Here is a 17,394-nt window from a genome sequence, read left to right on the forward strand (position 1 = left end):
CTTTTATTCACACTAATGAAAAAATTCTGGACAGCATAGGACAGATCCATGGAGTACTCTACTGCAGAGAAACCTGCCAATTTGACTTTGAACCACTTGAATCTGGCTATTCAACTAGTTCTAAAACCATCTAATTTCATTGTTATCTAGCCAACGTTCTCTCAATCTTTTCCGCAAGAATAGTATGAGATAGTTTATTAAATGGTTTGCTAATATTCAGGCTAATATTAAAAAAGAAGGTTCAGGCACCCCAGTTTAAGAACCCCTTATCTAGGCAATCTAAGGCAGTGAGGGGTGGAATTGGCACATTTAGGATTCTGCAATACTTCTCTCCCGCCTTAGCTAATCCAGTGGCTCAGTGATCACATCCACATCTACCACTTTTTCCAGTGCCCTAGGATTTGTTTCCTCTGAACTGAGTCAAGGACACCTAGACGCTTTCTCATTATCCCTTTTCTTGGGTATCAGCTTGCTGTTAGCTGTTTTTGTTCTGGTATTGTCCTTGACCAAAAAAAAAAAAAAAAGTTAAGAATAGAATCCTAGATTGAGATTGAGAGCTAGATGAATCTTAGACCATTCAGTGCAGAGAGATGAGGAAACTGCAGCTCGAAGCTCCGTTTTCTCTCTTTTCTAATTTATTATTGTACACACCAGGCACTGGTCTTATTTAAATAATAAGTAAATATTTACTTTCCTGATATAAAACAAGCAAACCCTTTTCAATTTATTTTTTATCAATTTATTTTACTTAGCTTTTCTTACTCTGACTTACCAACTACTTCCTTTTCCTTCTCTTCCAGGCCTCTTCAGATCTTTACTGCTTAATCCTTTTCTTTCTTATTGACATGTGGTTCAAGATGTTGCCTGAGATAAGAACTCTCAGATGAAGTTGAACACTGATTCTTAGAAAAAGAATGTGTGTGTGTGTGTGTGTGTGTGTGTGTGTGTGCTGAAAAAAGTCAAAATCAGCCTCTCTAAGCAAGGATTTTTAATCTTTTGTCATAGACTCCTTTTGGCAATCTGGTGAAATCTGTGGACCCTTTCTCAGAATGTTTTTAAATATTCAGGATGACAAAGGAAACCTATATTAAAATAACAATTATGAAAATATATTTTAAAAACAAGTTCCTTGACCCCAAGTTAAGAACACCCACTCCAAAGGAAAGTTTAGGCCTTTGATTTTTTTTTCTTTTGTCTTCCAAATGGAAACAGAACAATTAACTCTATGTCTGTCCCTCTCATTCTTTTTCCCAGAATGGGGCTATTAATCTTAAATTTGTTTCACTTATTAGTGAGCTTTATATTTTATATCAAGATCCTTTTGAAGAAGAAAAAACCCAGACTGAGCTGAAGTAGCTGGCCTTTGGGGGTTTCACAAAAGGCCTTAGCACTATAAATCCTTGTCTTTAAGGATGAGGCTATCTCGTTTTTATTTATTACCAAAGGACATTGGAGCAACAAATGTGGAGAGATGCCTCTATCTGTAACCCTTGTATCTGGCACCTTGTGGCACAGTGAGGTTGGGAAATGGGAATGGTGTGAAGTCACACTTCACTTGAACCTCCACCTCGAAACCTGGGAGAATCCTTTCGATTGTGTAGCCCTCCCAAAGCTGCTATGATCACATTTTTGCCAGAATACTGGCTGCATATGTTTATTAAAGTTTTATTAAAAGAGAAAAGAAAAAGAAGCAAACAGCATTGGTAACCCCAAATCCTAAAGGGCACAGCATGATTATTCCTTATTGTCCCAGTTCCAGCACCAAGAACCATTCCATACCCAGGCCCTCCCCTTGACATTTCCATGCATAGTGTCTGTATGCCTGTTGTCATATCCTCTGTGCAGAGTGTCTTTACACTTCAACTGATGAGCCACAGATGAAGTCTTCTAGCTTGGATCTTCATTCAGTTATTCAGGGTACTGAGCACTCTTTGGGACAGGCCTTAAGGAAAGTCCAGTATTTCTCCTCCAAATTTGACTAATTCTGTACAGAGTTCACAGCTCTGGTGATGAGACAGTAGAACAAGGATTTCTTTATTAAGAATTAACTGATATGTCTACCTTTTTTGACCTGTGTGTACCCATGTTATTTCTCTGTAACTTTGTTATAGTTTTGTCACTGACCCATACAGCAATAGAATCTTAATATTACCTTCACATATCAAAATGTTTTTACTACCTTGGAATTTAACTTTGATACCAGGTTGTTTTCATAATACTTAGTCACCTGGTGCCCTGTGCTGGAACGTATTCCTTCATCAACTCCCCTTAATCTCCATATCTTCCTTCATGATTCAGCTCAGGTACTATTTTTGGATACGTTAATAGTCATCCTCTATATACTAGATACGTTAATAGTCTTCCACTATATAGTGGAAAATAATCTCTTTAAGAACCAGGACTGTTTCATTTTTGTTATATCCCTAGTACCTGAGATGTATATCGCTAACGTATCTAAGTGCCATGGGCAGTCTTTGCCAACCTTGGAGTCAGGAAGACCACCTGGGGTTAAAGTTCTTCCTGTAATCCATATTGCCTGTTTGGGTACTGCAAGCCGCTTAACTTCTTAGTGCCCTGGCCGTCTTCCTGGGATTTGGATCCTGTGTGAAATGAGGGAGTTGGACTAGATGATCTTTGATCATTCAGCAGTCAACACACATTTAGCAAATACCTACTATCTGCCAGGTGTATATTTATGACATTATGAATAAACTTGTAAGACAGCCCCTTCCCTCAAGGAGCTTACATTCCAAGGATCAGTTGAGAGAGATAAATAAATGCAGGACAAATACAAAATAAATACACCATGATTTAGGATAGTAGGGCTTGGAAAGGCCTCTTAAAGAAAGTGTTATTTTAACTAAACCCTGAAGGAAGCTGGAGGTTTCATGAGATGGAGAATAGGAAAGGAGAGCACCACAGGTTTGAGAAACAGCCTGTTGAAAAGATGCAGAACAGGACATGGAGGGTTGTATTGCCTCTTTGGATGAAGCCTTCACTGCCTCAGGGAAAGTAATAGGTGTTCAACTTGGAAAGACAGGCAGGGAGCCAGGTTTTGAAGGGTTTTGAATGCCAAAGAGACAAGTTTATGTTTTATCTTGAAGTCATTGGACAATCAATAAATATTCTTAAGCAGAAGAGTGGAGTTAGGCAGACTTGTATTTTAGAGGTACAATTTGGGAGCTGTATAGACAATATAAATTGGAGAGGAGAACAGACTGGATGCAGGGAGTCCACTTAGGAGGCTGTTGCATTCGTCTAAACAGAAAGGTATGACCAAACAACGAGGTGAATTAAGAGAAGAGCTAGATGTTAGAATATTCAGGGGACTGTTGGATGTGAGGGATGAGAGAAAGGAAAGAATAAAGGACCAAAAGATGTGAAACAGGGTGTGCCCTCCTCAATTATAGTGGGGAAATTGGGAGGGTTGGGTTTAGGGGGAAAGATAAAGAGTTCTATTTTGAATATGCTGAGTTTGAGATGCCTTTGAGACATCCAGGTAAGGTGCTGGATTTGTAGTCAGAGAAGCAGGCTTCAGTTCCCTACTGTGCCGCCTCCTCCCTATAGGACCTTAGACTTTTAGCCTTGCTAGGCTTCAGTTTTCTCACCTGTAAAATGAGGGAGTTGGATCTATGATCGTGTGTGTTCCAGGTATTTGGAGATTGAGGTTTTAACTTTAGGAGAAAAGTGAAGGCTAGCTATGTAAAAAGTCATATGTAGGGGCAGCTAGGTGGCGCAGTGGATAGAGCACCAGTCCTGGATTCAGGAGCACCTGAGTCCAAATCCGGCCCCAGACACATAACACTTACTACCCTGGGCAAGTCACTTAACCCCATTGCCTAGCCAAAAAAAAAGTAGTAAGTATAGAGTTAGTCAATGATTAACAAGCATTTATTAGGTCCTTCTATGTACTAGGGATAGTTGACTTGATGGGAATTGGTAAGATCACCAAGGAAATATAAAGAAGAGTAGGCCCAGGATAAAGCTTTGGGTTATACTCATGTATAGCAGAAAGGACATGGGTAATGGTCCTACAAAGTAGACCTTTCCACAGGTATGGAGAGAACCCCAACAGAGTAGTAACATGAAAACCCAGAAGTAGGGGGATAATCAACAGTGTCAAATGTTGTAGAAAGGTCATAAAGGGTGAAGACTCAGAGGTCTGTAGCTTCTCTTAATCTTTAAGTTAGAGAGTTGCCAATATTCTTAATGAAAGGAGTTTGTACAGTAAGACTCATGAAATCACAGATGCACCAAAAGAAAAAAAAGTTCCCGGTACTTTGTGCACTTCCTTGAAGATAGCAGGCCCTTATTGAATGTTTAGCAAAGAAACTTAATAGATTAATTCAGTCTCTTAAAACTGTTAGTTTTTTTTTTTTCCACCTGGTACTCATCTTACCCCTTTTTGCCCCACAGTTATTAGAAATATATATTTTTTGGACTGGATCTGTGATTTCATTGTTGTAGGAAACTCCGAGTGAGGATAGTCCCTCTGCCAGTGCAGATCACTGACTGTTCTGCTTTTTATAGTCTTAGAAAGCTACCTGGTATGCTGATAGATCATAATGTTCTCAGGGTCATATATCAGAGTCTAGACTTGTACCCAGGTCTTACTGATACTGAGAATGATTTTCTGTCTGTTAACACCAACATGCCACACTGCCTCATTTAGAAACAATAGAAATTAATAGCTTGTATTATGCTTTCATATATACTTACATGCTGATGGTGCATATATAAGAAAGGGGATATCCCCAAGTCTCAAAATCCTTGTCTTGAACCTCAAAGGGCTCACTTGTCACCTCAGTAATTTACCTTTCCCATCTTCCATTTGTCAGTGCTATCCTCAGTTTACCTTGTATTGCACTTATATGTATACATATATACATTTTCCCACCTTCCCTTGTACAATAGGACTGCTTAATTTTTTTTCTCTTTTTACTTGTAGGCCTTGAATATAATAAGTGGTTAATAATATGTGTTGATATGAATTAAGGACCAGAATTTAGGTTGTGACAAGCTAAATTAAGAGGGACATAGACCTGCCATAGTTTAGTAGTTTAATAGCCAGGCACTGTGGTGAGCTCTGGGAATACAAAGAAAGAGGATGGGGGAACAATTCTTGCCCTCAAGAAATTTACTTACAACTCAGAACACACATGTACATAAGGAAGTACATACACAGTAGTTAAAGTAGGAAGTTAACCTTTGAGGGGTAAACTTGGGTCTAGAAAGGCCTGCTACAGAAGTGACATCTGAGCTCCCTTGAAAGAGGTTAAGGATGTCAAGAGAGATAGAGGTGATGAGGGAAAGCATTGTAGCCATGGGGAACAGCCAGTGAAAAAGTATGCAGACAGAAGATGGAGTTTCTTATTCAAGGAACAGCAAGTAAGCCTGTATTGTCAAACTGTAGGTCCATGAGGATGAGTAAAGTGCAAAAAACAAACAAACAAACAAAAAAAAAACCTGGAAAAGTATGAAAGAGCTAGGTGGTCTTAAAAAGCCAGAGTGCTTTATATTTAATCATCTGGATAATTGAGCAACTAGTAGATAATGAAAAGATGAGTAACAAGGTCAAACCTATCTTAAAATAGATTTTTATTGATATCTTCTGTTTTTACATTGTCTAGATTTTCCTATATCCCTCCTTCCCCATATTTCAAAGAGCTAAAACTTATAACCAAGAAATTTTTAAAGAAAGAAAAAGATGGAAAAATTCAGCAAAAACCAATCTATGTTCAAAATAACTAACATATAGAGCCTTTCTTTTTTGTCAATAACCTCCTTGGGGTGTATGCCTATCAGTGGAATCTTTGGGTCAAAGATACAGACATTTTAGACACTTTTTAAAATGTATTCATTTTGAACTTAAATACAAATATAAAAAAAAGAAAATTTACATGTATATAGCACAACATAAAAAGAAGATTCAGTATAAAACAGTGGATTTCCATTTCATACCATTTACTTTTTTTAACTGCTTAACAAATACTACACATTGTTTTCAAAGCTATCCAGCTTTTCTGTGGTTCCTTCTGTTTTTTGTTCTATGCTGTGCACTTTAGATTTTTTTCTCCCTCCTGACCCTAGAGAAAGCTACCCTTAGACACAAATAAGTGTGTGTGTGTGTAAAACCATACTGTACATCTGTTTATCATTTCTTTCTCTGGATATGAATAACACCTTCCTTCATAGGTCCTTTGTAGTTGATTTGAGTATAATAATCAAAATGACTTAGTCATTCGAAGTTGTTCTTAGAACAATATTGCTTTTACTGTCTACAAGATTCTCTTGGTTCTACTCATTTCACTCTTCATAATTTCCTGTAAGTCTTAACATGTTTTTCTAAAATCCACCAACTCATCACTTCTTATAGCACAGTAGTAGTCCATCACAATCATATGCCACAACTTGTTTAGCATTCACCAGTTGACAGGCATCCCCTTAATTTCTAGTTCTTTGCTACTACAAAGAGCTGCTATAAATATTTTAGAACAAATAAGTTCATTTCCTTTTTCCCCTATCAGCTTGGAAAACACAGCTAATAGTGGTATTGCTGTGTCAAAGGGTATAACACTTTGGGCATAATTCCAGATTTCTCTACAAAATGATTGTATCAATTCCACCACCAGTGTATTAGTGGCCCAATTTTTTCACATTCCCTCTAACATTTGTCACTTTCCCCTTCTATCATTTTAGCTAATCTGGTAGGTGTAAAATGGTATCTCAGAGTAGTTTTAATGAACATTTTTCTATTCAATAGTGATTTAGAGCATTTTCTTCAAATGACTATATATAGTTTGAATTTCTTCATCAAAAAACTACCTGTTCATGTCTTTTGACCATTTATCAATTGGGGAATGAATCATGTTCTTATAAATTTGACAGAGTTCTTTATATTACTGAAATATGAGACCTTTCTCTGAGAAACTGTCTGTAAAACTTTTTTCCCAATTTTCTGCTTTCCTTCTAATCTTGACTACGTTGGTTTTATTTGTACAAATATTTTTAATTAAATGCAATAGAAATTATCTACTTTATACCTCACAATGCTCTCTATCTCTTGTTTATTCATAAATTGTTCTCCTATCCATAAGTCTGATTGGTAGTATGTTTCATGTTCTTCTAATTTTCTTCAGATGTCTGCCTTTATATCTAGGTCAAGTATCCATTTTGACCTTTTCTTGGTAAATGATGTAAGATATTGATCTATACCCAATTCCTGCCAGACTGCTGTCCAACTTTCCCAACAATTTTTACCAAATAATAAATTCTTATCCCAAAAGCTTTAATCTTTGTGTTTGTCAAACACGAGGTTACTGTAATCATTTGCTGCTGTATATTTTATGTACTCTGTTCCACTGATCTATCTTCCTATTTCTTAACCAGTACCATATAGTTTTGATAAGTACTACCTTATAATATAGTTTAAGATCTCGTACTGCTGAAAATTTTTTTTAATTTAAAAAAAATTTAAATTAAAACATTTTCTTGATACTATTTTTACATCATCTAAGTAAGTCTTTCCATGCTTCTCTGTTCATCATATTCATAATTTCCTGTAGCACAGTAATATTGTGTTATGTTCATGTGTCATCATTTGTTTAGACATTCCCCAGTTAATGGGCATCCACTTTGTTTCCAGTCTTTGCTACTCCTCAAAAGATCTACTGTAAGTATTTTGGAGTATATATAAGGCCTTTCTTTTCATCAGTGACTTCCTTGGGGTATGTGCCTAGCAATGGGATCTCTGGATCAAAGGATAGGAACATTTTATCCGTTTCCTTACCATAATTCCAAATTGTTTTCTAAAGTAGTAGTATATACTAATTCACACCTCTACCAACTTGCATTAGTGAACTTATCTTCACATCCCACCCCCAACATTGACACTTCCATCTTTTGTCATCTTTGCCAATTTGTTCAGTGTGAGATAAAACCTCAAGGTTGTTTGGATTTGCATTTCTCTTATTAGTGATTTGGAGCATTCTTTCTTATGGTTTTCAAGAGCATACAATTTTTTACCTGAAAAATATTTGTCCAGATCCTTTGACCAGTAATCTATTGGGGAATGACTTTTGGACTTATATCTTTTTGTTGGTTGTCTATGTTATCTTGGATAGCAAACTGTTATCAAGAGCATTTTATACAAAAATGTTTTTCCCAACTTGCTTTCTTTATCCAGTATGTGTGTGTGTGTGTGTGTGTGTGTGCGCGCGCGCACGCAAATGTGTGCTCGCACATATGCACACACCCTGTGGAAGCTTTTCAATTTCCTATAGCTGAAATTACTCTTTTAGATGGCTTAAACTGAATACGGTGAAATGATAACGACTATACTTGGCTCCAAAGAAGAGCTCTGAGAAAGCACCCCTTCCCCCATTTCTTTGTAGAGGAAAGAAACTAAGAATCCCAGTGCAACACTACAGATGTCAGATATATTAAGAAAGTGGCCATTTTGTTCTTTCCATTTACATTGTTGTAGTCATTGTATATTTTATTTTCATAGTTCTGCTTATTACTTCAATTTATATTCATCATGTTCATTATTTCTTATAGCATACTAAATTCTCTTACATTTCCTGTACTGCAACTTAACCTGATTATCTGTCTAACCCTGTATTTACGTTGTTTCCACTTCTTTGCAACTACCAAAAAAAAAAAATTTGTAAATGTACTGGGATCTATAAATGTTATGGAACCTTTCGTTTTATTACTGACATCTTTGGGGTAAATTCCTAGCAGTGGAATCTCTGGATCAAAGGATGTGAATATTTTACTCACTTTACATAGTTTCAAATTGCTTTCTAATGGTTTGACCAGTTCACAGGTCTACAGTGTATTAGCCCTCCATTGTTTCTATAACTCTCAAAGATTTACTGTTTTATACTTTTTTTCATCTTTGCCAGTTAGTTGGATATGAGATGAAACCTCAGAATTGTTTTGATTTTCATTTCTTGATTATTAGTAATCTGAAACATTCTTTCACATTATTAACAGTTTACAGTTCTTTTGAGGGCTGTTTCTTCACATAATTTTACATTTATCTATTGGGGAATGGCTTTTAGTGGCTGCAGTCATTCTTAACCTTGAGTACACAATTTGATGGTTGTAAAAAAGCAAACTTACCCTTTCCTATTTTCTTAGGTAATAAATGACTAATATCTTTAAAATCAAGAGCCTTTTAAAAAAAAAAGGTTATAAACCAAATTCATTTCAATTCAACAGGCCTCTGGGATCCAGTTCTACATCTAAGATCCTAAGCATCTTCTTTACTATGGGTCCAGTCACCTTGCTAGGAGCTGGGAGTACAAAGACAAAAATTAATCACTCCCCTCTCTTAGGGAACTTACATTTCACAGAAAAAATAGCCTACTCTACCCAAGTTTATCTTCTTTATTCATATTAAAAAGAGGACTTAAATCAAAGTTTAGAGTTGACATCTTCATTTAACCTTGTCAAGGCAAGTTGTATATTAATAAGAACTATAACATAGCCTTTATTTTCAGTGTGTAGTTTATTTTGTGGGGTTTTACATTTGTTGCTTTTATAAGTCATAGAACATAATAGAATTAATTTCACTTTTACATCTAGCTTTGGACATTTATGTCTTTTAAGTACTTTGCTCATTTTAAAACTTCAAACTGAGAACTTAATGCTGTTAAAATTTAATGCAAATTATAACCTTTCCAACTTCATTGCCACACTGTAGTTTGAAAGCCAATCTAAAACTAAACAATTAAGGTTTTATGTGTGTTCTTATTATGGCTTCATGAAAACTTTTAATAATATTTAACTTAAATATCTAATTAAATATAATTGATTGATGTCTCTAGAAACTATACTTAACAGCCAAAAGTGATAGAGCGATGCAAATTTATCCCATTATTACTATTTTCTTGAGTTAAAGTGTAATTTAACTTGTACATGCATAAAATTTTAAATCCTAGTGACTTTAATCTTCCACCTTTTCCTCTTTATTATTCCTTCAGGGAAATAAGTAATGTGGCTTGAGCCTAATTTGTCATATTTTCTTGCTCCAGAGGATGTATATTCAGTTCTCTGCTTTAGTTAGTTAAAAACCAAATACATAGTGAATTTATTATAGGTTTCCAGGAGGGCATTTGTCAGGTGTCCTTTGCTTTCTGTTTGTCCTTTGATTCTTTCTGTTACAACCCTCTTTGTAGAAGGTACCCTGGGAAGAATATGGGACTAGGTATCAGAAGACTTGACTTTTCCAGTTCTGGCTCCACCATTACTTACTGTGCAGTCTTGGAAAATCATCCAATCAGCAGGCATTTATTAAAAGCCTCTACTAGACTCAGAGGGAGAAGGAAAGGGAATACAAAGATAAAGAATGGCAGCCTTTAAGTACAGTGAGCTTACATTCTTTTGAGGAGACAAGAACAGCATGTCTGATTATTAGGATACAACAACAGTGAAAATGTAATCTCATATTTGCCACCAGTGCACCTATTTTCTTGGGAATGTACAATTTAGGTGTGACCTTGATGAGTCCTTGACCAGTAGTCTGCCAAGCACACTTGCGGGTGATTGCTTTCAGAGATATTTATTACCATATAAGAATATGTGTATAGAGTCCCAATGTATTCAAAATAAACCATGGAACCTTAAAATAATAATTGCAGGAGAATTAATAACATCTATAAGTCTACATCTACCACTCCCAATTCCTTCGTTTAATCAGTCTCTTAAAAGCATAGTATATTTTCATTGGCTCTAGTATAACTTCTTTACAGATTTGTAACCCTTTTATACTTAATATTTTTTGAAAGTCAGTTTGGATGTTTAAAAAGCTTGGAAGTTTCCAAGAAATGCCTTGACTCTATAAAGAGTTATTTAAAATTTTTGACTTATTTCAGTATAATGGAAACATGTTATATAACTGAAAATTATAAATTTAACTAAATGATAGATTTAGAGCTAGAAGGGATCTCAAAGAGCATCTTATCCAACCTTTTCATTTTACAGATGAAGAAATTGAGATTTTGAGAATGTAAGTGATTTATGGAGGGTTTCACAGCTACAGAGGCAGAATTTGACACCTGGTCTTCCTGACTCCAAGTCCAGCAGACTGTTCTCCCTAACCACTGCATTTTTTTTTCTTGTACAATATCTTTCATTTTTTGGACTGAAACTTATGACCATAAGCAGTTCATTTTAGTGGAATTATTAATTCAGTGTCAGAAGACAAGTTCATATCCTGGTTCACCAGTGTAACCTGTGTAACACTTGACCCCTTGGGGCTTTAGTTTCCTTATCTGTGTAATAAGGAGGTTTAATTGCACGAGCTCAAAAGGTTCTTCCAGCTAAATTAAATCTTAAAAATTTTCAGTTTATCTGATGACCAATATTAAATTTAGTCATTGGGATTTTAAAGTAGCATGGCCAAATAGAACACTAGAATCACCCCCATTTTCTACCTTTTGTAATAATATGTTTGAAATTATTGAGAGGAAGAGTGGATTAGAGAATTGAGAGCCAGGAAAGACCTGGCTTCTAGTCCGCCTTGGAAACATCTTGGCTGTATAACCCTGGGCAGGGCATTTAATTTCTCAGTGTTCTAAGGCACTTCTCTAGGTTACAGAGAAGGTACTGCTTACCTGCACTGGCAGAGAGAGTTCTCTGCATAAATGAAATCACAGGTACAGTCTATATCCTTATCCTTGAGATTGTTAGATCAAAGGTGCTAGTTAGCTTAAAAGTATTCTAATTAGGCTAAAAATAAGTTATTTAAACATCTTATGTTTTGAAACAACCTCCCTTAAATTAGCTGAGACATTATTTCATCTGTAGCTTTTTTTTAACCAGGAGAGGTAACCATGGCTATTCATACACCAACAGTGATGACAATTTACTTCTTTTGATTGAATTAACAATAAGGCTTTTGTCTAATTAAAATACTAAATTAAAGAGAATCGTTTAAGAAAACCCATTTCTTTCTATTTTTCAGACAGTTCAGTCTACTTTTTTTTTCATTTTCTATTTTTTTTTTTTTTAGGCAGTTGAGGTTAAGTGACTTACCCAGGGTCACACAGCTAGTAAGTGTCAAGTGTTTGGTGTGAGGTCGGATTTGAACTCAGGTCCTCCTGACTTCAGGGCTGGTACTTCATCCACTGCACCACCTAGCTGCCCCTCAGTCTACTTCTTAATTAGTCTCAGAAAAAGAGCAGAACTAGGAGCAGCTATCCAGTAGTAGGATAAGCTGCCTCTGGAGGAAGTAGGTTATTCATCAAGGGAGATCTTCAAACAGAAGTTGGATGGTCACCACGAGTTGGGATATTGTAAAAGGCATTCCTATTCTGGGATAAGTTGGACTTTTAGTTCTCTTCCTACTCTGAGATTTTGTGAATTAGTTGAATTTTCAAGTAATTTCCTTCCCTCTAATGAATGAAATTTCCCTTTTAGGAAACAAATTGTAAAATTTGTTGGGATTTTTTTTTCAGCTTTAAGATTTGTTTTATTTTTTAGCATTGTTTATTATTTCTTTTGATTAGACACTCCTTGAATATGCTGAGAAATGGAAAACCTCAGAAGATCCTTTACCTTTGTTGGAGGTTTACACAGTCGCTATTCAAAGCTATGCTAAAGCACGACCTTATCTTACCTCTGAGTGTGAAAATGTAGCATTGGTGCTGGAACGATTGGCATTGTAAGTATATTTTTCAGTAAATCAAATCCCAGATTTAGATTTTTATGACCTTTTAGAAATTATTGTAAGAAATTTTAATGTTAAATAGATTAAGTTAAATCTGTCAATACAAGAATCACTCAATTTTACTTGACTTATCTGTATATCCTTACCAACTTTGTGCTTTTCAGAAGCTGTGTCGAGCTTTTACTGTGTCTGCCCTTTGAATTATCAGATAATCAGTGGAAAGAGTTTCAGGCACTGGTGCAGGTAAGAATTTGTAGTAGTTGTGTCCTAAATGCTTTTGCCTCATATTTTAAAATACAAAACTTCAATTTGTACTAGGCAGCAAAAAGAAGCACGTACATTTCAATAGGTTTCTTAGCTCTTGCACTTTTCTTTGATGGTCAGTCAGGTTGGGTTTCTCAGAGGAAGTCAACTACCTATGTCTGAATTTAGAAATATCCAATTTATTATCCAACTTTGTTAAGCCATTTAATTTAAACTTTTCTAAAGAAGGTATTATATTTAATTGATCCATTCAATAGGTTATCTATTTAGTGTTTATTATGTTCAGGAACTATTCTAAACACTGGGGATTAAAGACAAAATAAAAAACAGTACCTGCTGTCAAGAAATCTACATTCTACTGGAAAGAAACTTCAGATGCACCAGAAAGTATATATAGAATCTATGTAATTGTTTTCTGTTACTAAAGTATATTTTAAAAATATGTACAATGTATCCAAAGAAAATGCAAAGTATTTTCAGAGATGAAAAAAGGACAATAGTAGCTAGGGGAAATGAGAGTATAAGGATCAGCCTACAGGAAGGGGCACGTCAGCTGATCCTTGAAGGAAGCTAGGGATTCCCATTTAGTTTTCTTATTGCACTTAAGGTCATCATATCATTAAGGCAGTACTTAATTTTCTCTAATTTTTGTCTTATTTGTTAGCTTTGACTCAGGAACAAGCAATATAAAGTCTTTTAGGGCAGGACAGCATCTTATACTCCCTTATATCTTCCTCAGAACCAAACTGAGTACATTGTAGATAATTTAAAAATATATTGGTTGTGTGATTTAGTTAATTGAGTTAATAATACATATTTCTAATGATGGGGTAGAATCCTCCCTACAAGCTATCATAGTATGCGTCTATGAAGAGTTCTAAGAATACCTTTTTAGCTTTATTAGTTTTTATAATGGTGTAAGCCTTATTAGGGAATGGCAGACTTAAAAATAGTGAGAAAGTAAAAAAAAAAATTAGTTGGCCTGAGAAATTTATTTTTAAAATTTGCTTGTAAGTTTATCTTTGCCTAAAATAAAATAAAATGTTATATTATTTGATACTAAAATTCACATTTATGCATCTGTTTTTTCCCCTGTTTTAGAGTTTCAGCATATCATGGAGCTTAGATTGTAATGAATATTATATTTTCAAATAAACTTTACTAACAAAAGATAATTTGTAGATTTTTATATGCAAATGTAATATTGAACTACTTTGCACATTTTGCTAATTATTACCTGGTTGAACCTTTTGTACAAAGAGGAATGATAAAGAAAAGTATCCTATTTGTTTTGTTATCTTTGTAAAACCCTTAAATCATTCTATTTAGTCTTCTTTAATAGAGAATTATTATGTACTATTAACAAGGCTGCCTTATATTTCTTAAAAAAAAGATGTATGTGTACACTTCAGAATTTAATTTGTAATTTGTGGGCAAAATGAAATAAGCAACATTTGAAAACATTTGTAAAAAATAATTTCAAAATAAAATTTGAGGGACAGTTAGGTGGCACAGTGGATAGAGCACTGGCCCTGAAGTCAGTAGGACCTGAGTTCAAATTTGACCTCAGACCAAACACTTGACACTAGCTGTGTGATCCTGGGCAAGTCACTTAACTCCAATTGCCAAATAAATAAATAAATAAAATCTGAAATAAAAATGCAAAAGATATATAATTTATAAATGAAAGCATGCCTCTTTGTTTTTCCTTTGGGAAATTTTTGTGAATATTTTATGCAAAAACTATACCTGTATGTGCCATCGACATACATTGGCTTAAAATTTTTTTTGATCTACATTGATTTTAAAGTCAGTATTATAGAGTGGCAATACTGATGTCTTCCATGAAATATGGGTTTGATGAAATGTATTCAGATTTTTTATATTTGTTCTATATTAATTCTCTTTGTAAATAATAGAAATTAAGTTTCATAATTGCTTTATTGCTCTTTTAGATTATTTAAAATCTGAAATGAAGGCATTAACCGTCTTGTAATATAAGAAGTTTTTTTTCCAGATAAAACTTTGTAAGTTATTTCAAAAGATGTGTTCAGTCATTCAGTCATGTACAACTCTTCATGACCCTGTTATAGGGTTTTCTTTGCAAGTATCCTGGAGTGGTTTGTCATTTTCTTCTCTAGTAGATTAAGGCAAATGGAGGTTAAGTGACTTGCAATAGGTCACACAGCTAGTAAGTGTCTGAGGCAGGATTTGAACTCAGGTCTTTCTGACTCCAGGCCCGTTGCTCTATCCACTGAGCCACTTAGCTATTTTTATTTTAAAATTACAAATTTCAAAATACTTTGGTATTGCTTTTAAGAATGTAATCATAATTCTTCTGGTTTCTGATGTTTATAGGTAGCTCATAAAAAGCTGATGGAGAATGGAAGTTGTGAATTGCATTTTTTAGCTACTCTTGCTCAAGAAATTGGGGTATGGAAAAACCCAGTATTACATGCAATTCTTTCCCAGGAACCATTGGATAAAGAAAAAGGTAAAATTTTTAGAAAAAGAAAAAATATATCTGTTGAAATACAAAAATAAGTTAATATTTTGTGAAATCTTAGTTTAAAATATCACTTTTTAAAGTTCTCTTTAAGTAAAATTTCCTCTGCAGTGCTCAAAGCATTTGTGTTTGATCTCATTCATCCTCAAGGCTCTTTCTTACCTGTCAAGAAGGTCAGGAGAGGGTGCATTCAGAGAACCTTATAGTTGGAAGTGACCTTTAAGGTCTTCTGCTTCTACAGGAGTGGTCAATTTTTGCTTGAATGCTTTGAGGGATGGACAGCTTATTTTACAGATTGGGAAACTAAAACAATGAAAAATGACTTCTCCAGACTCTCACAGTAAGTCATTGATAGAGCTGATAATAAAAACCTAGGTCTCAATTCACATTTTGGTACTCTTAATATTAGAGCCCATTGCCCTATTTCTCGCTAATTTATAATCATAGCATTTTGTAGATATAGTGTTAGAAAGGAACCTTAGAGGTCTTATAGTTTAACCCTCTTGTTTTACAAATGAGAAAACTGAGACCCAGAGGGGAAGTGACTTACCCAAGGTTGTATAGATAGGAAGTGGCAAATCTGGGAGTTGTACACAGGTCCACTAACTCCAAACCTAGTACTCTACCGCCTCCGTCTTCAATGTTACTTACTTTAAATATGTCCCAACTGGGTTTAAGTAATAATGAACATATTTTCAAGAGAACTAGTTGGTGTCATACTGAAACTAGATTGCAAAGTTACTCTGTTAATATGAATGATTTAGCCACCCCACAAATTGCACAGAAGTTACTGATCTACTTTGATAAAGGAAGTTCCTCTGAGAGCACCCTACATACATGAAATTAATGTCTAGTCAGAATATGAATGACACTATCAAATTATTGTGAACACATACCATTCATATTTATATGCAGACTGTATAAAGCATGTAGTTGTGTCCTTAAGGGTTTTGCATTTTAGTAAGTTTAGTGCAGCTTTTCTCAAAGGTTGGGGAAGAGTAGTGCCCAGATCCCTCTCTGGGTAGTGGAACTATGCAGAATCTGGGCAGAAAAGTTTTTTGTTTTCTGAGGGGTGGGATATTTTTTTTTTTGCCTTCTTTAGGATTCAATGTCATAAATGTTGGTTTCAGTGTAATATTCAAATATTTGAATGACAAGCCTTCTTCTGTTAACAAAAATTGAGAAATGAGTCTCTTTTGACTATCAAATGTCAATAAAGAATTAGCTATGAAATTGAAATAAACTTCTTAACCAAAGTCTGTTCTTTATACGTATGGAAATTCTTCAGAATTCTGAAGCCTTTAATTTTAAAAAACAAAACACCATTTGTGAAATTTGAGAGTTAACCTAGAAACACTTTTTTCCTACTTGTGGAAAGGACAGCAAATTGAGCAAGGTTCAAAGGGCAAATTATAATTGACTGTGTACTCCTAAATAGGGTACCCATATTTCCTAAAATCTAGTCACTTGGTCTGACCAAAAAAAACAAAAACCAAAAAACAATAAAGATCTCCTTTTTGCAAAGCCTCATTACAAAGTACACTTTATACTTTATTTTCCCAAATTCCGAAATGTTCAAGAAAATTTGGGACATAGATTCACCCAAGAGTTTAGGGCCTGAGGGTGAGGTAGTGAAATGAGCCCTGGATTGTAGTTAGAGGTCCTGGACTGAAATCCTGGCTGTGTCTCTTAATACATGTGACCTTGAGCAAGTGACTTAAACCCTCTGAGAGGGTTTAAACCCCTTTAGTTTTTTCATTTGAAAAATTAATGGGTTGGAATAGATGATTTCTGAAGTCCTTTCCACCTCTAAATCTGGACCAAAGCAGTTTAGTTTACACCCTCATCTCAACATATTATCTTTCAGTTTCTCTCTCTTGTCTTTTGCTCTTTTATCTTTGTGTGTATATTTGCCTCTCTTGAATGTTAAGTCAGGGTATTGTCT

The 17,394-nt window shown here is 34.9% G+C and overlaps 1 protein-coding gene across 2 annotated transcripts in view; it reads left to right on the forward strand.

The window, feature by feature from the left end:
• ZNF292 (zinc finger protein 292) overlaps positions 1-17,394 on the forward strand; it is a 107,736-nt gene that overhangs the window by 60,302 nt on the left and 30,040 nt on the right. The window contains exons 2-4 of one of the 2 annotated variants that reach the window (XM_027854962.1): positions 12,519-12,673; positions 12,844-12,922; positions 15,302-15,437. In XM_027854962.1, the coding sequence (XP_027710763.1) occupies positions 12,519-12,673; positions 12,844-12,922; positions 15,302-15,437 (370 nt within the window). Of the gene's footprint in view, positions 1-12,518; positions 12,674-12,843; positions 12,923-15,301; positions 15,438-17,394 lie in introns of those variants that run through there. The other variant, XM_027854971.1, reaches the window with a different exon arrangement.

Source organism: Vombatus ursinus, unplaced genomic scaffold, assembly GCF_900497805.2.
Source record: "Vombatus ursinus unplaced genomic scaffold, bare-nosed wombat genome assembly UNPS02000582.1, whole genome shotgun sequence".
Taxonomy (NCBI): domain Eukaryota; kingdom Metazoa; phylum Chordata; class Mammalia; order Diprotodontia; family Vombatidae; genus Vombatus; species Vombatus ursinus.